Source organism: Pygocentrus nattereri, chromosome 4 (genome assembly GCF_015220715.1).
Source record: "Pygocentrus nattereri isolate fPygNat1 chromosome 4, fPygNat1.pri, whole genome shotgun sequence".
NCBI lineage: Eukaryota > Metazoa > Chordata > Actinopteri > Characiformes > Serrasalmidae > Pygocentrus > Pygocentrus nattereri.
The window spans coordinates 41,769,403-41,795,337 of NC_051214.1; the positions used below are offsets into that span (position 1 = coordinate 41,769,403).

The window sequence follows — 25,935 nt, forward strand, 5'->3', positions numbered from 1 at the left end:
TACAGTCTGCTCATCCAACTCTTGAGCTTCAGTAAATATCATTTCACACCTCATAATTAGCTTAATAGTGCTGTCAGAGTCTCTGTACTCTGGCGTTAAAAACCAAAGCCTCATGCGTCAGGTAGCACAGCATTCACTGTGTGTCAGCACAACCTTTTTTAGCTTTGTCTAAAAAAGACGCTTTACAGAAAAATCTCATTTATACAGTGTCCACCCCAAATATAATCAGTCAGACACGACATGTTTGGGGTCTGAAGTTGCTTCTTACGTGTTGTACTGGAGCTAACTCAAGCTAATAAGACTAATGTCATAGAAATCAAAATCAGGAAGATTTGGGTGACAAAGGTACAGTGCAAAATTCAGAGACCACCTTTTCATTTATTTAATTTACAGTCAAAATGGAACACCTTACAAGTTGGCTACATTTCCTGCTGCTCATCATCCAAGTCCCTTTAGACTCAGTTAGGCTTTAAACCAGTGTTGCAGTGTGAATGTACTTCAGTTTTGTCTTTTTTCCTCTTCCCAGTTACAGCTTTTAAACTATATGGAGCTGCTCATGGGCCCATGCTTCAATTCCTCACTTTTATCATTTCATATTCATATCAGCATTTTCATATTTATGTCAGTGTAGTTGATAAATAATTCATAGTAGATAGATATTATGTGCAGTATGACAATAAGTAACTAAAATAAAATTGCACAAATATTATGCAGGTGACAATGCAGTGGTGCATGTCATGTCCAGTGTATATGCATGGGTGTATAAACAAAGTAGCAGTGTGATATTCAATATGTATAAATGTATAAAAAAATTGCAGTGCAATTTTCAAAATGTATGGATTTATAAAGAAAGTGGCCATGCAATATGTACCATGTGTAGATGTATAAACAATGCAACAGTGCAATATACATTATAAATAGATATATAAACAAAGTGGCAGTGCAACATGTAATATGTATGGATGTATAAACAATGTAGCAGTCTAATATGAAATATGTATAATGTATATTATGTAATGTAAAGGTGGTAGTGCAATATGCACTATAAACAAGGTGGCAGTGCAATGTGCAATATGTATGCATGTATACACAAAGTGGGAGTGCAATATGCAAAAGGTATGGATGTATAAACAAGGTGGTAGTGCATAGTAAAGAGTAGAGATATATAGTGCCCACAGGGTCAGTGATGAGGTGTTGCACAGTGTGATCACTGCTGGTACAAATAATCTGAAGGTGCTTCGCTGTGTGACCAGTAGGTCACAGAGAGGATGTGATGTACTGCCTTTCCACCACAATAATTTCAAAAGTTAAGTAAAGGTCTAAAATTAACACCTGAATGAATAATAAGCACACAACTTATTTGTTACATAGCCTTCAAAAGTTTTGCAAATACAATGCAAGTGCATTTTAGTGCTGTATATCTCTAGCCTTAGAATGTGTCTGAACAAAGACTTCAAAAGCCATCCTAAGATTCAGAGAATGGTGGCTCCTTCAATCAGGCCTTTGTCAGCCACTGTAATCCAATCATATCCCAGCATCTGAAAACAATGCTCTGCTCTCTCTCTCTCTTTCTTGCTCATTTTGAAGGCTTTCCAAACTTCACTAAGGACATTTTTCTGATGAGTTTCTCTCATCCTGCAGATAGCAAGCTGAGGGAAGTCTCTGAGGAACTCATGATGGGAAAAGGGCTTCACTCTGGTTCACTGCTTGGGACTAAATTTGTGAGTATGTGTGGGTGTGAATGTGTGCTAGCTACCTGAACTCTAGTGCAGCCTGTCAGTGGAACTGACTTCTGATATTTCTATTAGCACTTAAACGCAGGAAGAAGCCAGCGGCAAGCCTGCATCTCCAAAGGCCTAGCCTGTAGAGCCTGCAGGAGTCATGCCCTTCTTTTTATGAAGCGGAGCACTGGGGACTGCTGTTTTCTAGGAAGCCCAAGCTCTTAAGCCAGTGCCGCTAAGGACTGTACATTTGTCTCCTACGTTATATTGCCTATTATTCTCTATTTACTGTCTGCTGTCATGTACTTATAATTTGTGATAACTTATTACAAAGTGTACTGCATTGTTTATTGTCTGTACTCATTGTCTTTATTGACTGCTCTACTGTTGTCTCTATCCACTTGTCTTCTGCTGTTTTGTGTTAAACGTTTCAGAGTAGCTGTAATTCTTTCCTCACTCAACTCATGGCTGTGATGAGAAGTAAAGTAAATAAAGTTTGACTTGACTTGAATAAGAGAATGGTAACTTCTTTAGTCAAGTCTCTTCATTACAGACTCCAAAACACATCAATCCTCTTGGATAATATAATGGCAAAGATTATAATTGATTAGGGCTGTGGTGGAGAATCTGGCTGTAAACCAGAGGCCTCATTTGTAAAACATGTGTATACACTTTGTAATAAGAGAAGAAACATATTTAATACTATATATATATATATAAATATATATATATAATTTTCATTTTTCCTCTAAAGTTGTATTTTTTAAGTATTTTAGCCACATAATCTAATGTAATGTTAAAAAATATTTTTTAAAACCTAAAATAGAATTACCATCTTTGCTTCTCATGTTTTTCTCTTTATGGTCCTTGGCCCACTGCAAACATTGCAATCTGATCCAAAAGAATAAATGGACACTCTTGCTTTAATCTTTTAAATCCCAACATTATTACATTATTAGTAGTAAGTAAACTTTACTTAAACAGCAAAAAAGGCACATTATTCAGGAATTACATAGAAAGCAAAAAGTTTTTCATAAGTTGGATAACTGGAAGCACGGACATGCGATTTAAGGAGTTAATACGTTTAAGGGTCTAGTTGACTACAATGCAGAAAAGTGTCAGAAAGGAGAATAGTCACACATCGGCCCAGCCATGACTCTCAGAACTCCAATTCCCAGAACCCCCTGGGTGATCATGTGACACCTAGGCCGCCTGGTTCCATGTATCAGAGATCAGCTTCACCTGACTATTAATGTTTTTCACCTGTGTATTTGATCATGTGATTGTATCCAGTTAGCTTATAAGTGTTTTAGGTTTCTTCTATAGAGATTCTTCTATAGATTGTGTATCTTACCATTTGTATTTATCGACTTTGCCTTTTGCCTGTTCCTTCTATGGATTTCGGTTGCCTAAACGTATGTTTGTACCTTGTTTGCTCATACTGGGTCTGACCTTCGCCTGTTTTTTGACTTGTGGACAAACAAGTAGTGCCTGTTGTTCATCTTTTAACCGTGAGCATCGGACCACATCTGTAATGTTACAAACGCAGGCTCAGTACTCTTGAGTGTTCCCCAAACACTTTATATGTCTGTAGATGTACTAAAGTCAATTTATCTGGCTTCATTTGAAGACAATGCAGAATATTTAGTAGACCTTTTTTCTAGAAGCTGCCAAGATGTACTGCTGAGCAGTGTCACCTCAAATGATCTGTTAAGTGTAATTCATGGAAATATGAAAATATGAATAGCAGTAATTATGGGCCACTGGCTTTTCTCTCTCAGAGAGACTGGGCTATTCTTGTATTCCAGATTTATTAACAAAAACATAGCAGCAATGAAGCGTGTTCACAAACAGCCTGAGCAACACGTCAAAACAAGTTGGTCAGCCATAGGGCTCGGAGCACAGCCCCTCTGAGCTACACGCTGCTCAAAGGCCAGTGCCAAACCTCGACCCCTTCACTGTGCATAACATCAGCCTTCAACACACAAACACATACACAAACAAACAAATGGCAAGCTGCTCTGGACAGAGACATCTGAGCTACTATCACTTTGGGTGTCCCTTGTCCAGGTCAGAGGTAACTGCAAGTGGCCAGCACTCGAGGATCAAGCTATTTCTTTTCAGTTTTAGGCTGAAATCATGAACAGCTGACAGTACAGCTAGACAGAAGAACACCTACTGTTCTGTAATCTGTTACGTCAGCTAACAGGCACAAATGATGAGGAACCAATTATACTCTTTTTGACTCTCAGATGGCTGTGGCATCTCCCAACGATAGTGTCAATGGTTGGACGATTCGCAACCCCCAGGCCTCTCGTTCTATGCATTTACCTTTTGTAAAGTTCAACTTGAAGCAGTAAAGCTACGTTATGAACATTTTTTCAAATGAGTTAGACAAAAGGAAATGCTGCAAAAAATTTATATTGGCAAGTGAAGTATAAAATTATGTATATCGCCACTGCCCAAATAAAAACAAGTATCTCCAAAACAGTAACTTTACAGGTGAGGGAAAAACCACCTTTAACTTTCAACGTAAGTCAATGTAAAAAGATTTTAGAGCATTTCTATTGGTCCACTGTGTAGAAATATACAAAAAAATATTATACGATTATTCAATTATTCAACTATTTCTAGACATTCTAGGCTTATTGTACTTGATCATTTTTACGTTTATTTAACTTTGTACATATAATTTGGCTTTAAATGTTTGAGAACGAATGCAGGAAGAAAGTAAAATTATCTATCAGAGCAGTACGATAATTTCACATTAAGAAAAAAAAACATTCTTAAAAGTCTCATAATGTACTGCTTCCATTTAAAGATCCCATTATCCTACATTTTTGTATTTTATTGTTTCCTATGAGGCCTGTAATGAACCTCATTTTATCTCATCAAACAGACATAATTCATTTTTACATGTCAATTTTGCAAACTCTCTTGATCTCTTACAATTAAATAGTCTATGTCTCTATTTTCAAGAAAGATATATGTAAATAAAGCTCTGATTGGCTGTCCTGTATTGTACATCTCTGCTTATAACTTCAGCGTGAATGGGTGGGGCTAAAGTGTTGTAAGGCTGGTATGATGTTTATTTTTGACATCACACAAACAACGAATTCAAAATGGGCTGTTTTGACAACTCTGCTCTGATTTACTGCCCTTTATTGTACCTCCTTGAAACACTGCTTATAATGTCAGTGTGAATGGGTGAGGTTAAATTAAACTGCAAGGCTGTAATGATGTTGGTATCTGTGACATCTCACAAACAATGAATTCAAACTGGCCTGTTTTGACAGGTTAATTTACATATTTGACCATATATACTGTTTGCATATTGCTTCAAACTTTTCATTCACATCACTTTTGCAGTGAAAGCAAGCCTTCAGCGACAGTAAACATGGACGAAAGAGTGGTTATAGTTACTCTGAACACTTCTTCTTTAAAGGAAGGATCCAAAGGAACATCTGATTTTGCTTGAAGAGCCTCACTTGCTTGTCAACAGTACATCACTTTCTAAAAAGGGCAAATGTCAGGGCTTTCTGCTCGTACATGCTGGAATGATAGAAAGATAACTATGCTAGATAACATTAACCAGCTAGGTGCCTAGAAAAGCAGTTGGCAGTCATGATGCTATTGTTGCTTGGCAACATGAACTAATGCCAGAAGCAGTCGTTAAAACCCAGCATGAACCCCAAAGAAAAGAGGCAGTGCTTCATGCCTCGCACTTTTATGTCTTCAGAAAAGGCGATATTATCTTGTCTAAGACGGGGGTCAACCTGAAGGTCCTGACAGTGTAATAAAACCTGACCAGGAAGCTTCCTGAAGATGCTTAGCGGGTGGCTTAGGCTCTGCTGGGGGCTGCCTAAAAGCCCTGCACACTATAGAGCACACTCAAACACACAGAAGAAGGAGGCAGAAGAGAGAGAGAGAGAGACTACAGAGACTACAGGGAGCTCTTTGCAGTTTCATCTTAAGGCTTTGACTTATACACCCTACTCAGTCAAGGGCAGGAGAGAGAGCTGCAAAAGTTGTGAAAAACTTGAGAGGAAGTGTCACCAACTCCAGCAGGAAAAACATCTATGCTCATGACTGGGAGCAGAATGGGAGTTTGCTGCCACATATGCTAATAATGTTACCATTAGGCACCTTGACAGCAAAACTACCTTTCTAAACACTTTACAGTGATCATTCTACAAATAGCATTGGATCTGAATCGGGTACAGCTCTGAAGTCGTGCTGGTCCTGTGTGCACCCCACTCCATCCTCATTGTTACCAGATCCTCTGAAATACGAGCTCATTAAAAGGTCAAATACAGTTATTGCTGCATTCAGGCAACCAGCAAGCTAACAGTTCTGCTAATACATTAAAAATTCTTACATTTCTTGCGGAGTCACCCAAGGTTCGGTTTTAGGGTCTTTGCTTTTCTTCTTGATCATGTTACTTCTAGGTGATGTCATTAGGAAACATGACATCAATTTTCATAGCTATGCTGATGACACAATTATTTCCATGACACGCAAACATTGACTTTTGTTCCGAAAATCAAGACTCGCCAGTTATCTCTCACTGGATGTAAACAGAGAATGCAGCCTTGTGCTTTTGCTTTGTATATCAAACCTAGATGCAGTCTTTGATTCTTTTTATCTTACAAGTAAACACAGTTGCGTTGCTAAAGTAGTCATATGAAAAAAGTTCAGCTTTTTCTCTCAGAGCAATGCAGAGTTGAACACAGAGCTCGGGGGACACTTTTAACAAACTTCTATCTATTTCTATAAATCCTCTTTGATATTTATCTTTGTAATTTGATCTATGCCATTGTTTCATAGGAATTTCATACTCATAAGTTTTATTTAATATTCACCTATAACTGTATCACCTGTCTGTAAAACACCAGCATGAAAAATGACCTATACTAAAGATACTATTATTAATGAAATTTTGATACATGAATGTGGGTCTAATACTGAATCTTAGTAGACAAGATTTGTCTGACCTATTCAGTCTTTCATTCTGGTGAGATTGCCAGTCGTACAGTATCAGTTCAATGCGCAGGAATGTTAGTTTGTGTATAAAAATATTCATATTTTATATTAACAAACTTGAAGTTCAGAGGATCAGAGACAGTGACATTCCAAGAAAAAAATATATGTATGGTAAAACGGATCAGCTTGGGTCCACTTTTGGGTACATTCACAGAGGTGATTTTAATAATTTCATTCACCTGTTCTATAAGTTAAAAAAGGCTGAGGGGGCCTTTTACTTGGCAAATAATGTAGACAAATGTTTGGGACCCACGACAAAATTCCCCAGCTAAGTGACAACTAGCTGTGCCCGCCCGTGATGACCACTCATATAGTTCTGATGATTCAGCAACGTGATTTTCTCAGCTCGTGCTTAGAAGAGCGACAGAAAGTGTCTCCTGATAAGACTGAAAACTCAAGGAGCAGGTTTTAATAAAACAGTAGTGCCTGCTGAACCATTAAATTGGAGAAATGATACCATGGGGAGTCGTCCAGTCTCTGACCGCTGCTCAACAGCTGCTTTGGCTCTGTGTGAGAATCTCTGAATCACAGCTATAAAACTTTACACAACTCAGCATGAAGTAAAACCAATGTGACCTCCAGACGTTGGGCAGGGGCGCTGACAGTGAGCATGTGAGAGTGATTAGTGCGAATGAGAGTGTCTGGAAGACTGAACCGTGACACGCTGCATTCACAATAAGACCAAATCTAATCCGGTCATCAGAAGTGATGTGCTGCATGATGTGTGTGTGCGTGAGAGAGAGAGAAAACTGGGGGACAGTGATGTGGAACGCAGCTCCGCTGATCGTTATCAGGATAAAACTCAATTCTTCATGCTGCGGCTTCAGCCAGCCAATCTCACACAGCTCATTAAACCAACAGCACACACTGATCTATCAGCGAGAAACAATTAACAATAGACAAGAGAGAAAGAGAGAGAGAGAGTGAGAGAGAGAGAGAGAGCGTAAAAAGACAAAAAAGTGAGTAATGAGATGAAATGAGACAGAAAGAAAAATGGAAAAGGGAAGAGACTGAGAAAGAGTGAGAGACTGCAGAAAAAAAGGTAGGAGAGAGAAGAGAGAGAAGAGAAAAGAAGAAAGCAAGTTGCAGAAAGGGAGAGATAAAGAGATAAAGCAGAGACAGAAAGAAACAGAGCGAGAGACAGAAAGATAGGAAAGATAAGACAGAGAAAGAGAGAAAGAGAAGAGAGAGAAAAGAGAAAGAGAAAGAAAAAAATAGAACGAAAGAGAGTGGAAAGATAGTGTGAGAGAGTGACACATACAGAGAGAGAGAGAGAGAGAGAGAGAGAGATGTTGGTTCTTTCTATTTCTGGTGATTCAGTTAAAGGAGCGACAGGTCTTCTGCTCCTGCTCTCAGAGACAACCGTCCTTTTAACGGCTGCCTGCACAGAAGTGAGTTAAAAAGACAAACTGCTTGTTTGGCACTACAAGGTTTCTTTGATTAAGCATTAAAAGGTACACGGGTATCTCACAGTTGGAAGGTGTACAGTTTAGTGTGGAAAAGATCCTGAATGCTCTGACTAATAATACTAACACAAAGCCGATGCCTGGAGAAAGAGCTGTGATTACAGACCATATACACGTCAAAACTAGCTCTCAGCATTAACATCTGATCACTGCCACTGGATCATGGAGACCAGATCGTCACCCAATCAAGATGCAGCAGCTTTGCACTTGCATCTCTTCACTTGCACTGGCATCTTGATAGTGATCTAATTTTACTTCTCTGTGTAACCTTTACATTTTTAAACCAGGCAAGTAAACCTGCACAGGCTGTGTGATGCACAGAACAAAGTCACAAAGAAAAGGTGGCGAGTTACGTTTCCTTAGCGCCCACAAAAAGCACATTCATTTAAAGGAAACATACAGGTGAAAATCACAGCCAGTGTAGTGAGTAGTCTTTCATAGGTGATAAGTGGCTTTTTAACTTTTGTTCGTAATCCTACCTTTAAACACTAAAATATCTGAAAAAATCACTTTTAGTTACTGAAAGATGTGGGTGGAGCTCATGTAGCATCAGACAGTGAAGGTACACAATCTGCCTGCCCTGCATTCAGATCCTGCACTGTGTTTACTGATCTGATCACAACGGCAGACCACTGCGTCACCATAGCTACACAGACAACAATCCCACCTAGCTAGTAGCTAACAAAACAGCAAAGAGAAAGGTTTCAAATGAACATTCATAATTTGGAGATGAATGGACTTATTTGCCTTTATAGTCACTCCGTCTGGTTTCCTGATACATTTAATATGCAATGGGAAACTGTCAAATACTAAAAGGTCACGAAGCTGAAGTCAGTTTCTAGTTCACCAGCTTCTTGTTCCTGTTCCACCTTAAATAGGGCAGCAGTTACATTCTGGCACCTCAGGCACCATTTAAGGTGGAGAAGGAAAATTCAAACACCAAGCTGGTGAATGTGAAGCGACTTCAGCCTTGTCAAAAACAAACAAACAAACAAAAACAAACAAAAACAAACAAACAAACAAAAAAACATGCTGAGAGACATTTTATAAGAAACTATTCCACTTGTATCTACCAGAGATGTGAGAAAAGCAGCTAAGCTATAAATGAACTAAACCTTAAAGCAAAGTTAGCCTGTGTCTTTTAAATTTTTTAGCCTACACTTGTATATTAGCATATACTGAGACATATTTACAGTCAAGCTGTAAAATTTTACTTAAACACATGGATTTGAAATGTTGTGGCTCCCAGGGTGGATGATTTTTGTTGAAAGGACAAAATGACTCTTCATTTGCATTGCCCCTGGTATATATAAACTATTCTATATTACATTTAAAGACATATTGCACCATGCTTTTGTTTTATTATTATTATTAATAATAACAATCCTTACTTATATAGCACTTTTCGTGTCGGTGGCAGCTCAAAGTGCTTTACAGACAGGTGATATAGCTTAATAGTAATATAAGAAATGATGAATATTAATTTACAATCATTTATGACCATATACTACTGACATAGCCCAAAACATGAACAACACAACACACAGGTAGTGTAGAAGTGTCTCATTGCACTGCAATAATACAGTGTTTAAATATGTTCTATTGGGAAAATAATCACTCCACACAATCACATCATTCTATTGTCTTAAAATAAAAAAATATTTTGTTTAATTCACATCTCAAACTCCATCAACAAGTACAGTGGCTCACGAGTCGCTGAATGCTGTCATTTTATGGGCTTCTTACCGAAACACCTGCCTGAGTTAGGCTGTGCTCCATGTAAATGAGGTACAGGTTGGCTGGCACTTACTAAAGCTGATTACACTCCAACTTGTGCTTGTTGGGATGTCGTATGAAAGTTTGACAAATCAGAGTAGGTTGTATGTCATTAATGGTGTCTGAATATGCGCTCATTATGGAACTTTGATGAATAAGCATGTGCTTCTCTACTGTGCCATCAAGACAAATATAACCAAGCCGTTCTGATCACAAATAAAGTTACACAAATCTTCAAACTAAGATCAAAGATGAAGATGAAATGCCTGTTTTCCTACAATCTTTATTTTGAAGTGTAGAAACGTCAGCCTGCCTTGTAAACATATAGTTTTGATCATGTTACCGTGCACCAGGACAAATATTAGCCATTAATATCATGTTTCACCTTCCACCACCACCTATCAGCAAGCTGAATGCTCAGCTAGCTAAGAAACTCTTTTTAATATCTTAACTCACAGTACAGAAGAAAAAACGTGCTATGATTTCTGATTTATGTTGACTTTCAATGCAAATAAGGACAACATCCAGATACAGGACACATTTAAATGCCAAGGGTAAACAGGACTTTATACCTTAATACATAAAGTTCACTGCTTATAGGCATTATTCTGTGCAGAGGCCCAGAGGGAGTTTAAGCCTTAACCCTCATTAAACATTTGCAGAGGAGCTGCCAGGTAGAAGGAGAAGAGGTAGACCTCAGAGAAGGTTTATGGATGTAGTGAAGGTGGACATGGAGACGTTTGGTCTGAAAGTAGAGGAGGCAGTGGATAGGGCAAGATGGAGGCAGATGATCCGCTGTGGCGACCCCTAAAGGGAGCAGCCGAAAGAAGAAGAAGAAGAAGAGTGGAGGAGCGTGCTAAAGGAACTCTAGCACTACAAACCAAGCAATGGCCTTGAGAAAATCCCACATAAGGGATGTTTTACTTGCTGGTCCACGTGTTTTCATGTGCACTGGAATTAGCAGCTAAAAAGAACCATGTTTGGTTATGCATGATCCCAGCAGATGGTATTTTCACACCTATTGCTGATACTGCATGTCGCATGAAATAAATAAAGAAAAAATAAAGAAAAACTCTGCCACTTTAGAACCGATGGGCGCTGTCCCAAGTGCTGAAAACCCGTATTTAGCACTATTGTTTTGGACAGCCAGCCTATCTGTGCCTGGAAGGCGTAGCCAGGAAATCAGTTCCGTCTGGTTCCTTGTCAGCAGAAACAGCTGCATTCACTCATCTTCTCGACTCAGAGGGAACAAAAAGGCCTGCACCTCGAAAGACAAGGTGAATGGAATTGAGGACGCTTACTCATGCCTTTCTTTTTCTCTTTTGAGCATGAGGAAAATGCAAGAAGAAAAAAAAAAACAACATTTGTCCTCATTGCAGCTATTTGGGCTATTTAAAAAAAGGCTGTAAATGGGGGCAGAGCTACGGGTGGTCAAGCCTCTGTAGTTTTATTTTGGCCAAAAATTAAACACCAAGCACTGAAACAAGAGAGTGTCATGTTGTGAGTACCAGAAGAAAAGACTTGCTGTTAGGATGGATACTAATGCTAATTCTACTGCCTTCAGGTTTAGAACAAGCTACTGCATCAGTGCCTGCAACAGATTTGTCTGCCACCATCTCAACCTACGCTGCAATCTTTCCCTGGAAAGATAATATCAGAGGAGCCAGTGAAACTGAATCAACAGCGACTGCAGTCAAGTAAAACAGTGTGACAGTAAAGCTTGCAGACACCTCCTGGAGGTTGAGCAAACAGACTTGGTGTTTATTAAAGAAGGATTCAGAGACTGGAGGCATTTTAGGGCAAACAGGATCACTTAGCACTTGCCAAGCTATGGCGAAAAACATGAGCTGCAGAGTATAGGGACGAGGATAAATCAGCTGTTTTTAAGTTTTGAATGGCTTTTTTCATAGAGAGAAACCAATAACACACGAAAGTGGTGCTGGGCAAAATGATGTGTGCAAAGCAGTTGCCCTCAGGAGGCTTTTGCTGAGACAGTGCAGGTCAAGCTATGGATTGTCTTTTCATTAGCTTTGCTGTAAAACCTGGGAGGTTTCTATCTATACACCGTAAGAATGGTACCTTGCCAAGTAAAGCTATCTTAAATATATTCAATAACTCTAATATTTTTCATGTTGGGATTGTTGTAAGCTTAATTTAAGATGACCTTATTACTAGACATGTTCTACCTGTTTTAAGTAATTGTATTAAGTAAAACTCTCTCACTGTATTGGCAGATAGTTTTTCTTGTTTTAAGAAATGTGCTTGAAATCAGCAAACTTATCTGCCAGTATAACAGGATATAATGTTACCTAAAGCAAGTAAATAATGTCTAGAAATAAGCTATATAATCTTATAATAAAATATATTGACTAGATTTAAGATCATTTCACTTGACAAGATACCATTTTTTGCAATATCTATGCATCTGTTTAAGTGGACACCTGACCATTACACCTACTATATATGAGCTTGCTTGACATCTGATTGCAACACACTGGGCATTACCATGGAGTTAGTGGCTGAGCTCCAAAGTTAAGTCTACATGCTTTACACTTTAAAATATGCGAGATGTTCAGATGCCTGTGGGAAACCATAAAGTTTTATATTTCCAATCTGTACAGTCGAAGGAATGTTTAGGGATGATATAAGGATGGATGAGTTTGGTGTGAAAGTAGAGGAGGCAATGGACATGGCAAGATGGAGGCAGATGATCCGCTGTGGCGACCCCTAAAGGGAGCAGCCGAAAGAAGAAGAAGAAGATAAGGATGGATGAGTGTATCAATCACTATTTTGCAAAAGCAACTCTCTGTAGTGATCAACTACTTTGGCTGCTCAGATGTGAATACGATGGTTGATGTTCACCATAGAACGTAAAAACAAACAAACAAACAAACAAACAAACAAAAACAACACTCTTAGTTGATTTGCATGTAGGGGACATATTCCATACTTTAAGGCCTATTTGTTAAGGCCCACCCAAGAATGAATTACTGGTTTCCACACCACTGTTTTCTACTGCTTATTTCACTGTTTTAATAGTCTAGGAAATGATTCCTTTAATTGAACACACTACATTTCTCAAGTGAAAGATGTACAGCAGGGAGAGAACATTTGGAGTGAAAGATGTACAGCAGGGAGAGAACATCTGGGTATGCTCTTGATTCCAGGAGCATCAGATAATTAAGGTGTATGTGGGAGTCGTGATAACGGAAGCTATAGGGAGGGAAGGGTCGGACACTCTGTTGCATGAGTAACTTCACATTAAGGGGTTCGGCTGACCTGCACAAGGGCTGTATGGCATGGACGAAATGACATACTGTGATCACATTGCTGCATATTACAAAATTACAATAAATTAAAAACACATTACTGAATCCACGATGTGATGTGAGAAGACTGCCCTGGATTAGTTTGTAACTATTATCATTGGTTTTAAAATGGTCTTTTGTCATGTGCTCACTCATACAAATGTCTGAAATTAAACAGAATCATATTTACAATCATGCAAAGCTTTTGCTTTTCTCATCCTGGGGAGGTTGGCATAGGTACACTAGCTTCCTAACTGGCTTATGTGAGCAATCAACACATCAGAATATCTTCTGTCTTACATTTTGGTGTCCTTATTGGTCCTGTAATAGTGCTAAATGACCTTATGTGCAAAGTTATTGCTTGAGACAGTTGGGACCACCATAATAACCGCAATTAACAATTTTAAAATGATTTTTTTCTTACTCACTTATACAAATGTCTACAATTGCACATGAATCACATGAAGAATCCAGCAAAGCTTATTATTTGTCATTCAGTGTTGCAAGTTAAAAGTGACCTCTTTACAAAGTAATAATTGTGAAACTAGCAATTGGCTCATCAACATACCCTTGTAGTTTACATTAAACAGGGCATGCAGGTCATGTAATAGTTACAGTACCTTCACCTTAGATATTAAACAATTTTCTGAGCTGTTGTGTTTCCAAAGACCACCATTAGGTCCTGCTGGTACTGAAAACCATAACACAGGAACCTTTGCGTTCTGGAACGATGACCAGTGGAATAAGCCCTAGTTCCAGGTTTCTTGTGCTAAAAGTTCTAGTACTTTGTGCAGTGGAAAAAATATGCTTATTAAACAGGAACCTAAATCATAAAATAGGGGCCTGGACTGATGGCCGGGGGAGAAAGCACAGCTCCAGTCTTCTGGTGCCAAAGGTTCTGGCAGTGCAGTGGAAAAATGCCCTCAGTGACCGAATAGGTGGCTCATTTAAATACTGCAGCCTTCTGCACTCTTACACTCTCCAACATACAATATACTGCACAATCCCACTTTGCACTAACCTTGCAGATGAATTAAAAAGGGCAATCTAATATCCGTTCACGTGGAGAAGATGAAGTGCCATGCTTCTTTTTTCAGTGGGCATTGCTTCTGATAATGAGCTGTTAGAGAACTGAGGAAGAAAGCAGACCAATGTGTGCTTTCATAGCTCAGCTCTGGGAGTTTTTCAGTTTGTGTGTGAATGTGTGAGTATGTTTTCACTCTGTTAGGTCCCAATTGTACTGCCACTTCAGTTACCCAGCCAACAGTCCTGATAAATAGTTCTCATGTTTTATAGTAGCGGTCTATTTGAGGCGCTGGATGAAGAACAGAGGACTTAATTTTTGTCTCTTTTTCTCCAGCCCATTGACGGCAGACCATGATTAACAGACTTCTTTTCTTGTGGAAAAGCAGCTCATCTATTTGCTCAATATGCTGTGAGATGCATTACTCTCACTGATATTAAGCCCCATTCAGACTGGGTGCCCAAGCTGCTAGTAGTTGTGTCTGATTAAAGAGCAGAAAACAATGTAGGAACAATGCAGTGCAATATTTTAACACTTGTGTACACATTTATCTTGCACAACATCTGAGCTGTACAGTTGTTTTTTTATGATGTAAACAAACAGAATGCAATATGCAGAAGTGATGCACAAAGCTGATAATCTAGCAGCAGTTCTATGTGGTAGGGCACAGAGCCGCAGGGAGGAGAGATGATGCTTTAGCCAGACTGAAGGAACTACTAGCATACAAAGTGAATGGAGGCTACAATGTTCTAGTTGAAGTGATTCAGTTTTAGAAAACAAAGCGGGCTTTATAATGTTTTATCTGAAGTGAGACTAGTACTGATATACAGAGCAGTACAGATGAATGCGCTAACTGGTTTGGTCAGTTTCTGACATAATTTAACAAAAATCGCTTCAGTTGAAATTTCATGTTGGGCTTCTTAATGAATTCTGGGCTGCATTAGCATCTTTAGTTTTCCTCCCAACTTTTTTTCATCATCACTACTTTATTGTAGCAATTCTTAACCTGGCTTGCTGGAGACACGGTGACATAAACATCCAACCGGAGTCTGTCCATGTGATGTCAATACATGAAGATGTATGATGTGGTCGGAAAACCTCCAGCAAAATCTGACCCGACACCTCTGACTTTTAAATGGCTATTTCAGGCTTTACAGGACTCACAGCAGCGCACATGAACCATATATTATTGTGTTTTTTTTCTCCTCAATTCAATTTTAACAAAAGAATCTTACATTTCCTTTTGCATAGCTAGTAATTACCAATAACTGGATGATGAATGTCACCGTCACACATCATTAGGAATGTTGGACAGAATTTTGTCAGGTTACAGTCTGGTTCAGATTCTGAACTTGATGTTGTGGGTCAGGTCACACTTGGGCAGGAAATGTTCTCGGGCTCTTGGGCTGCGTTTGAAAATTTAGGCCTGATTAATGCTTTCGTGTACTGTAGCATACTGTATGGAAGTCTGCTACCCTGCCTGAGCCAGATGGAGCCCAACAAAATACTGAGTTTTGTGCTGAATTGGACACAATTTTTTCAAATACAACATCAGACTTGGGGCTTGGGTCTGTCTTCTAATAACAATTTATTTGCAGTAAATTAGTTTATATATGAAGGACTGTGCCGTGGTAAATTACCTGCTTCTGACTAAGTCTTAATGTAAATCCTGCCGACTGAAATGTTTGCTGCCTTGTTTTTTTTTACTTCCTTTGTGCAGCTTGGACTTATTTGGCACCATGTTTGCCAAATAAAGAGAAATTTTGACATCTCAGATTGAACTTTTTTAACTTTTTGGCCCTTTTGTCATGAAAGCCATCTGGTTACTTTTGCCCTGCGTACTTGTTTCAAAGGTTCAAAGCTGAAATGTATTTATAGTCGTCACTGCATTTAAGGTGCGATATTTTTGGAATTTTTAGTGGAAAGGTCACAGCGGACCTTACTGATTGCGTGTTAAGCTTGTCCAAAGTGTGCATTTCTACAGGCCGTAATGAGAGGAACTTTAGCACAGCAGGGCTAACAGCTGGTGTTCTCCACCAGGTAAAATTGGCCATTCACAAAATTATACTAACAATGATGCTGTCAGTGTATTGCAGTTGTTTATCTCAGCATGACTTTTTTACTTTTTTTTAAAATAAAATCCAGTGTAAAACTCTGTATAGCCTTTTCTGTAATAATCCATTTAGCGTGTGTGAGTGTGTTTAGGTTTTAAATGTAGCAGTACTAGTAGGGCCTGGTCAGGTCAGCTCTCAAAGCTGTGGGTTCCTACTTCGAATTCATACCCATGTAGACCTCTAGTACTATGGTATGCAGTAGATGGAAGTGAAAGTGTAGTGCTGGTCACCTGTATTCTGCTCTGCTCCAGCGCATTCTCCAGCTCCTGCTTGGCAGCCGCAGTTTCCTGCTGATGACTCTGCCGCAGGTGCTCTATAGCTGAGGCATGAAGATGGTTCAGCTCTGAACGCAAAGAGGCTGGAGAGAGAAAGGGACAGTAAAAGAGAGGGGGAGAAAGTGAGAGAGTAAATGAGAAGGAAAAATTTGTTCCCAGGATCTCAAAGTTTTATTAAAAATCATCAATCACAAACTTTCTAAGCCTAAAAAAATCAAGTAAAGGAAGTTATTATTTTCTTACCTGCAATTTCCTACCAGTCTCATTATTGCTACACTGTACAGTTCATTACACTTAGTTATATTCCCAAGAGAATTTGTGCTGTGATCTCATTGTAGTGTGCAGAACGTATGCTCAGCTAATAACATTGCAAAACACTTTCACAACATTTTTTTAGTTTAGTAAAACCCAGGTGCTATGCAAATAGAGTTATGCTGCACCTTCAGCTCTCAGATTGTAACAGGAATTCTCTTGCATTATTCTGGGTCACTACATCTCACTGTCACCTTGGTGGTTTATTTGTACAATTCTTGTTTCATGCAGTAAAACTAAGATTATTTAAATTAGTATATAAATTCTTATTCTAATTCTTCAAATAAAGGCAAACTGTATCTGCAATATATTGAATCTTTATTATAAAGAAAAATATTCCACCCTTTATTTGGGCAAAACGAAAATAACTGTTTTATTTGAGTCTTTTTCCCTAACTAAGTATTGTTTATAATATCTGTAAGCTAGCTTCTCACTGCCCTCAAAATATGGACAAGGCTAAGACAGGGACAAAGTCCAGTACTGCATTTGAAATGACTGAACATTATTCAACACCCTGGACATCAAGAGCACTAATACAGAAGTACATTATTGGAAATTATGTTCATGATTCAGGTAAATGATACATGTTATACAGGTTTGTTCATCACTCACGATGCAAGCTGTTGCCATTACAGCATTATGTCGGTCTACTGGATGTCTTCAAACCAAACGACATACCACATTATAAGTATTTCATGTGTGCTGGGGGCATTTGCTGTGACCCAAATGGATCCCTATTTGCATATATGGAAATGGAATCCCACAATCCTTCACCGTGCACTCTGAGTCTTGGTTGGTGTAGTGCCGGTTGGTGTAGTGTAGTGGGTAACACTGCTGCCTACCATGTGGCAGACTAGTGTGTGATCCCCTCCTGGTCAACCACATCATGCAACACCAATAAGAGTCCTTGGTCAAGATTCCAAATGCCCAATTGCCTTAGGAACGCTGGCAAAGCAGCAGGTTTATGCAGCACTTTTATGTTCACAAAGTCAAAAATTAAATGTGTAAATTTTGAGGACTGTTTGAGTCAAACAGCTATATAAATATAATATATAATATAAATATAATAAATATGATATATATTTATTTAGCATATTTCTAGTTTTTCAACTTGTTTTCAGAGGTAAATATCTTTAAAGTGTCTCATTTCACTGGGAGATAAGTTTGCTTTTTTCAAGCATTATACCTACATATACATATACCTATGACCTACATTCCTTCATGAAATAAGCAAAAATATAAAACCATTTTTATAAATACCCTACAATATATTATTCTTCTTATTAAATTTATATAATATTCTTAGAACAATATGAAAATGCATATTTTGACTAGATTTTAGATACAAAAAGTACTGTCTTTTATAAATTGAACTTGGACAAAAACAATAATAATACTAGTAAACAATATTTGTTTAGTCTTGGTTTCAGACAGCCAGTTAACCTCTGTGTTGGTTAGTAATATGGGATTCAATACGGTCACTGCACTGTAAAAAGAGTTCACTTGAAAAAGTTCCTGAACTTGAACTTCTAATAGTAAGTTAACAGAGCAATAATTTGGTCAGTATCAAATAGTGTTGTGTTAACTTCCGGTTTGAAGTTTAATAAAATCAAATATTAAGGCAGCCAGATTACTAACTATTCAAACCTGAAAAAACAGATCATTTCTTCCACTGTGTATGGGCCTTACCCAGCATGGCTTTGCCTTCATCCTCCAGCTCAAAGCGCAGTGTCTGCAGCTCCTGCTCTGACTGCTGCTTCAGCGTCTCAATGTTCTGCCTGTGCACTTCCCTCAGAGATTGAAGCTCCATATGATGCTGCTGCCGCAGACGCTCCTCCAGCTCCTACACACACACACAGATACAACAAGCAGTTACTCTATCAGCCTGAGCTAATTATATTTTCAGTTTGCACCTTTCAGTATACCAAAAATTACATCTGGGCTCTAATGGACAGAGTCCAGTGTCGACAATAAAGTGAGCATGCACGCCCACGGCGTATTAGTAAGTTGCAGCCTATCATAAGAATTATATTACGATCAATAAGCACTTAAGCATATCAGCAGCTTGTTGAAGGTCTTGGATGGCTGCCCTCCACTGCTAGCAAAAGTGAGCAAAGCACATATTATGTCACCCTGCATTAGACAGAGTGGCTGGAGCTGACTGATTGGTGAAGATACTTGGTCATGCCACCTGCTAAAACAGCCTTAGGATGCAGGAAGATATATATGAGTGGAAGCAAATTAGGCCTCTAGATGCTTCAGTAAACACTGTATCAAAGCCACAGTCAACTGGCGGGACACTGTTGGAAAAGGAAACTGGGCAAATCCAGCTGTTGTAAGACAAAGACAGCCATGCAAAACAAAACACAAACAGACTGATTAACAGACAGAGAGATAAACAGAATTTAATGGAAAGCAATTAGCAGCATGGGAGGGGGTCTACATGAAAAGAAATGGATTAAAATGAGTGAGATGCAATGCTAGTCTACAGTGGTTGTGTTGTTTAATTTCCTCCAAAAGTTTGTAAAAGAGTGATACACAGAAGTTGTAAGGTTTGTTTAAATAGGTTTATACAGTACATACTTAAAGGCACTATGTATGAGATGATTTACACGGAGCTGCCAGTTACGTAAGTATACGAGTCTCTGTGAAAGACAAGGAATACATATTTGAAATCATGTTGGTAATCATTCTATTTTTATAATGTACTTGTAATGTAATTGCTGTTTTTATTATTGTAACTAAGGCATTACACTTAAGTTTTTTGTATCCTGATTACATAGTCATGGGCTGGAGGTTGGGGAACCGGCCCTGTAACCAGAAGGTCGCCGGTTCGATCCCCAGGGCCGACAGTCCATGACTGAGGTATCCTTGAGCAAGACACATCACCCCCAACTGCTCCCCGGGCGCCGTGGATAGGGCTGCCCACCGCTCCGGGCAAGTGTGCTCACTGCCCCCTAGTGTATGTGTGTTCACTAGTGTGTATGTGGTGTTTCACTTCACGGATGGGTTAAATGTGGAGGTGGAATTTCCCATTTGTGGGATCAAAAAAGTATCACTTAAAAAAAAAAAAAAAAGTATCACTTAATGCTGTTACATGTATTCTGTTACTACCGAACCCTGGTGGCTATAAAGTACACGTTGTTTCTTGGCATCAACAAGCAGAAAAAAATATATATAACAGAAAATGATAAAAAAAACCCACAACAACTAAATATACAAAAGGGTCAGGCAAAAATCCGAGTAGAGAAAAACAGGAAATCAGGTTGATACACAGTAGAGACAAGTAAATCATAAGAAGAACGCTCAGTGATAGTATAACAATACTTCGCAAAGTAGGAGAGCTCAAACTGAGTTTATATATCCTACATCCTAATCACAGAAAGTAGGTACAGGTGTGAATTCTCAATAGTCGGGGGATCACGATCTCTGATAGGACCGTGGTGGCGTCATGTGATCCGGTGCAGGATTCTGGGGGTTGGAGTCTGCTGAGCCAGCGTCAGAAACTCCTGACTCAGACATGTGATCTCCCATGGCATTCTGGGAGATTGAGTTCCGTCTTTTCCCCGAGACCGAAGGCATGACAATTTCCTTTTCTCAGTGAGGGCTTCTTCACACATCCTACACATCCTTCAGACTCAAAATGCTGATGTTGTCTTCTCAGAGTGGAAAAATGGAAAGAAACACCTGCGGATTCTTTCAGATCTGAAGCAAAAGTGGAGCTTGATTTTTTTTCGCTCTCAAAAAAGAACTGTTTCTCTGATGGGAAAAGTTTTAGTGCTAACCAGGTCTTACACAGTTGTTAGGAGTCTCATTTTCTCTGTAGCTTTTAATCTTTGTTTTTTCCAATTATTTTCCATCGCCTTTCTTCATGCCTTGTACAACTGAATTACATTAAATCTCCTCAGAAAAATCTCCTGATCCTTACTTTTGCCATCTCTTATTTTAGCCTTCCTGACCACTGAGTTGGTAACAGCTGTGTATGCGTTTGGGCTGGTGCATGTGTTCATTAAAGGATGCTGCAGGGGATAAGAATGCCCTCTGCTCTGGAGAAACACATGTAGAACTAAAAAGGTCAGACCATGTCAGTCTTCGTGCAACTATCAGGAGACAGGCTTGCCTTTTTAATGGGCACGGACACATATCCACAAATCCACATATCCTCCCTCTCTCTCTCTCTCTCTCTCTGATGCACACACACAAACAAAACAGTAGCTTTGGCCCAGTATAAGGAAAACACCCATGAGGGTTGCTTTTAGCCTGACTGACATGGTCCCTGAAGCACCTCTCTCGCACACATGCACTCTTACATCCAAAACACCCTCAGTTTCTCAGCACATTCAGTGAAAACGTAGGAGCTGCCTTCCCATAAGACACAATGCCATTTACACCTCTGTAAGTGCTACTACAGTGTTAGCACATCTCTACAAGGCTGTGAGAACATGAGGAGAACAGAGAACATTTCCAGTCCCTGTGGTCCGGCCACCCCTGCTCTAGAGCTGTTACATGCAATCCTCATTAGTGTGGAGCAGAGCTTGATATATCTGTCCGAGCCCAATGAGACACAACTGCTTACGTCAGATTTGGACATAATGCCGCCTCCACACTTCAGCTTTAGAGTTTAGATTTTACCCTGATTTTTCCCTTGTTTTAGTTATTCTCCCACGCCTTTTCTCCCTTTTCATTTCATTCAAACAGTTTTTAATCTGATGCACAAGAGTCACTGGTGAGCTCCACAAGGCTCAAGCTAGGAAATTCATGCGCGTGAATCGTTTTAGGGAAGTACAGTTAACTGCAGCCAAAGGACATTTAATTGGTTTGGTCATATGAGAGCTGTAACTGTGTTCTTTCCAGTCAAAAAGATGGGTGATGTCATTTTAAACCCTTATAATAAAAAGAAGCTGAACTGAAGTTTTTTGTCTACTGAACATCGAGCCATATTTCCACAAATCTGGGCTATAAACCTTGATGGCGTCTCTTCAGTGATCTCTGTAAAAAATATTTTTATAAAATAATACAAAGAGCACCTAAGATTTTTGGCTTTCAGCAGTAAACTGTAAGCATATAGCAATATGTGTATGATCATGAAACACATTTTCTGTTAAATTGAGGGGAGCTTTTACAAAAAAAAAAAAAATGTTTTTAATTTATTTCATGCAGTTACTGAGTAATTTCCCTTATGATTTGGTCATGTAAATTCAGATGGAAAAAAAACAAAATATACCCTGCGGAATAAGAGGCATTGTCATTATGGTTTAAAATTTTAAGCCTGATTAAAGCTCTTGAGTGGAGTGCATTCCAGCGCTGAGCCGAACTGCAGTCAGCTCACACTCATGCAGCAAGCGCAACGACAGACAAATCAATATGAGCTCTTGTGCGCTAACTCATGAATACTGCTAACATGATGCTTTGTGAGATTTGTTTTGGATGCACGACAGGATGAAAGGAAAGTCAATATGCAAGAATCCCAAAAACAGCATTGATTGCTGACTATAAAAGGACTGTAAACGACACTGGAGACAAAGTACTGCTCCAGCGCATACTGCAAACTGAGCACTATCAAATCTCACCGGATTCACTCCTGGCAAGTAGAGACACGTTCTAGATCGGTCCCTTGGGTGTCATAAAGCTAGATTTGGTATGCTCAGGGGCACACTTCATGTAGCTTGTTCGCTCATAAAAAAGGTGCAGAATTTGCTTTCTTCCTCACACGTAGAAAACCTTGATGCATTTTTTATGACCATTCTAAGCCACTCTACCACAGCAAACAGTGTCCAGAAGGCAAGGACCAAATGAGAGACACTGGGAGGACAGGAAGGCTTCTGTTTGGGTCCATATCCTGCCAGAAACTCTCTCACTTATCCTTCTCTTTTCCGCATGGGCAGACCCACTGGGGCCATATGCTTTCAGCTGGCTATTTGGCCAAGGTGGGCAGAGAAAATAAGCGAGTGCAAGGTGGCAGCCAGTGGGAGGCCCACGCGGCCTTTCCGGATAAATCAAAGCTGAAAGTTGTTTTCAAATGTCAGCAAAAAAAAAAGCCACAAGGGGTTCAGTAAGTGAGTATTTTCTCTCTCGTTCAGCTGTTGGGGAGAAAAATCTGCAGTAAGGAAACGGATGCATTTGGTTTGCTAAGGCAGGTGGAGCAGCAGGGGTGTAGAAACGCAATGATGCAACATGATGCACTGATCTGAAGGCGGTGATTCAACTGCAGACTTCAGGATGACAGAATCAAATATATTTGTTTTTAATCATATGCAAACATGGACCCATTTTTTTTGGGGCAAAACAGAAGTCCTGGTTTAAGAAATGTGATAGTCTTTCAAAAAAGATTGCATTGCTTGCATTGTCTATATTACACTACTCTGTAAATAATTCCTCACGACAGAAGCTAGAGGGGCTTATCATGAGGGCTGGAAAATTTCAAGTGAGCCGGCAACATTTTTCATTTTTACAAAATAGTCTGGTCAAATTACATGTTTTGTGGATTTAAGTGAAAATAATTAAACACATCCTGTACAGGTGTCAAACTTACAAATGACATTTTGCTGCAAGTTTTTAAATTTTAACATATAAAATTATAAAATAACGCATAAAATGTACCATTTTGCACAGGGCACATTTTATGTTTTATTTCCCCCCATCAATATGTGAAATTCAGCAAATACAAAGTAATTGCGCTATAATATGTGCACATTTAAGACATATTTTCACTTTGAGAATATTGTATATATATATATATATATATATATATATATATATATATATATATATATAAAAACACAAAACTGTAAGAACCACAGCCAAGCTCATACAGCAACACCCTCTCCATTAAAATGGTATAGCCCTGGTTGTTGGCAACTGTAATTTGTTAGCTAATGAGTCTAGAGCAGGTAGAGACTAGGCTATGAAATTTCTGGTGGAATTAATCTGATTCTGGATGACATAACAGGCACAACAGGTTCTACAGAGTGCATGATTTCTGCACCACAGAGTGCTGTAGCCATTTGTGGCAAAATAAATAAATAATTAAAAACTAATATTGAAAATTAAAATAACTTAAAATGCTTCAAAATTGTATGCAACTTAAAAAGTGTAATTGTAGTGAAATATAAAATATTGTATATATTTCAGCAAGAGGGCAGCGAGAAACAGTGCCAGGACCTTGATTAGCTCCTTCAGTTTATAGCATATTAACTGTCTTGATTATGTTGTTCTCCAGTTTTCATTACATCACTTGATTATATCACTGATACTAATGAATAAGATAAAGAAATAAAGAGCATAAAACAACCTAATTACAGAAAAAGTACTTAAGTGAGTTTGAACACAGTTGGTAACTAGCTAATACTTTGCTCTAAGCTACCTATTATCAATTTTCAGAAATGAAATAATTGAGAGGTCAGATGTAGCAAGGCTGTAACTAGGCTAGCTGCCGTCAGCCAGATCTGGAAACAGTGAAAATATATGTTTCTGACAAACTAACATGGTTCTCCATCAGCATCCAATGTTACACTGCTCTGAGCTCTGTTGGCTTATTAGCTCATTTAAAGAGGCAGTGGAGTTACTCAACTGATACAAAAACCCACTGATTTCCCATGGATATTGTTGAATAATAACACATTATGTATTCCTCAGTATGCTGCTACATGCAACACCAGTGCTGTCACCTAAAACGAAGCCTACAGCCAAATATTAATTTTAGCAAAAATTTAGTTGCTTCCCTGTCGTTCACCAATATCTGTTCATTTAATGGTAAATTAACAAAACCTTGTATCTCCAAAACAGTAACTTTACAGGAGAAAGAAATGAATCTTTTAATGTAAGTCAATGGAGCCAGACTTTTTTCCAAGTAATTTTGGACCATTTCTTTTAGTCCATTCATCATGAAATTTACAAACAGTGTAAAGAGGAACAGGCATGAAAACCAACAAATATGGAGATATGAGGTTTTGTGATATAATAGTGATACGACAGCGATATACTGAAATATCAAAAGACAAATCAGTGCTACATCACAACAGCAACGATCATACTTCTGGGTGGATATGCAGGTAGCACCTCAGTGGCACAACAGTATTTGATAAACCGGAGAGTTATTTATTTTTGGAAAAAGAGAAGGATTTTTTTAAAATTGACGGAGAAGCGGCTTAGAAAATGGATGGATGGATGGATGGATGGATGGATCTATAAGTTTGACAACTTCACAACTTCTGTGGTAAATTTCTGACATATAATCATAAAAAGGCACCTGCTACACATTTCATAGAAGAGTTTAACAACATACTATTCTCATTCACATTCCGGTGCACTTATTGCTCATGTGATAGTGCTTCATCATCTAGAAGAAAAAATGATTTGCTAAATTGTTGTTGGCTTTAGCTCAAACTCTTACCAGAGGATCAGACAGAGGATCCCTTAATAGGATTATCACTACTTAACACAGCTCTGAAAACTGAACAAAACTGGGCAAAACTTCACATACCTGGGTACATTTGCCATTACTGCCTCAAATAAAACGAGCATTTATCGTTGCCTATGATTTGTCTACATTTGTATTTATTGTATATTGTACCAAAACTGAGCTGCTTCCATGCTGACCGAATGCCAATGCTTGGCCAAACCAGTGTTTACAAACATTGTAATATGGCCTATCACTGAATCCAACAGTGGAATTATCTCCTAAAGAATTGTAATTCTAATCAAATCGAATCATTTGTAAGGCCAGGTTGTGGAGCGGTACGGGTGTTTTCTTTCACCACAAAACCCATTAGCAGCAGCTGAAGTGCTCCTCAGCACTGGCCTCAAAGTGCATGCCACATGTCGAGCTGTTGACAGGGTAGTGGGATTGGCAAAGACAGCAGCCATCTTGGCATCACTAGGGAGAAAATAGCAAGCA

At 38.9% G+C, this 25,935-nt stretch overlaps 1 protein-coding gene across 2 annotated transcripts in view; it reads right to left on the reverse strand.

Annotated features, from left to right (window-relative positions):
- The window catches only part of fam184a (family with sequence similarity 184 member A), a 194,164-nt gene that overhangs the window by 31,560 nt on the left and 136,669 nt on the right, over positions 1-25,935 (reverse strand). For both annotated transcript variants that reach the window (XM_017692517.2, XM_017692518.2), the window contains exons 12-13: positions 18,729-18,882; positions 16,683-16,810 (exon numbers count right to left, since the gene is read on the reverse strand). In XM_017692517.2, the coding sequence (XP_017548006.1) occupies positions 16,683-16,810; positions 18,729-18,882 (282 nt within the window). The remainder of the gene's footprint in view (positions 1-16,682; positions 16,811-18,728; positions 18,883-25,935) is intronic.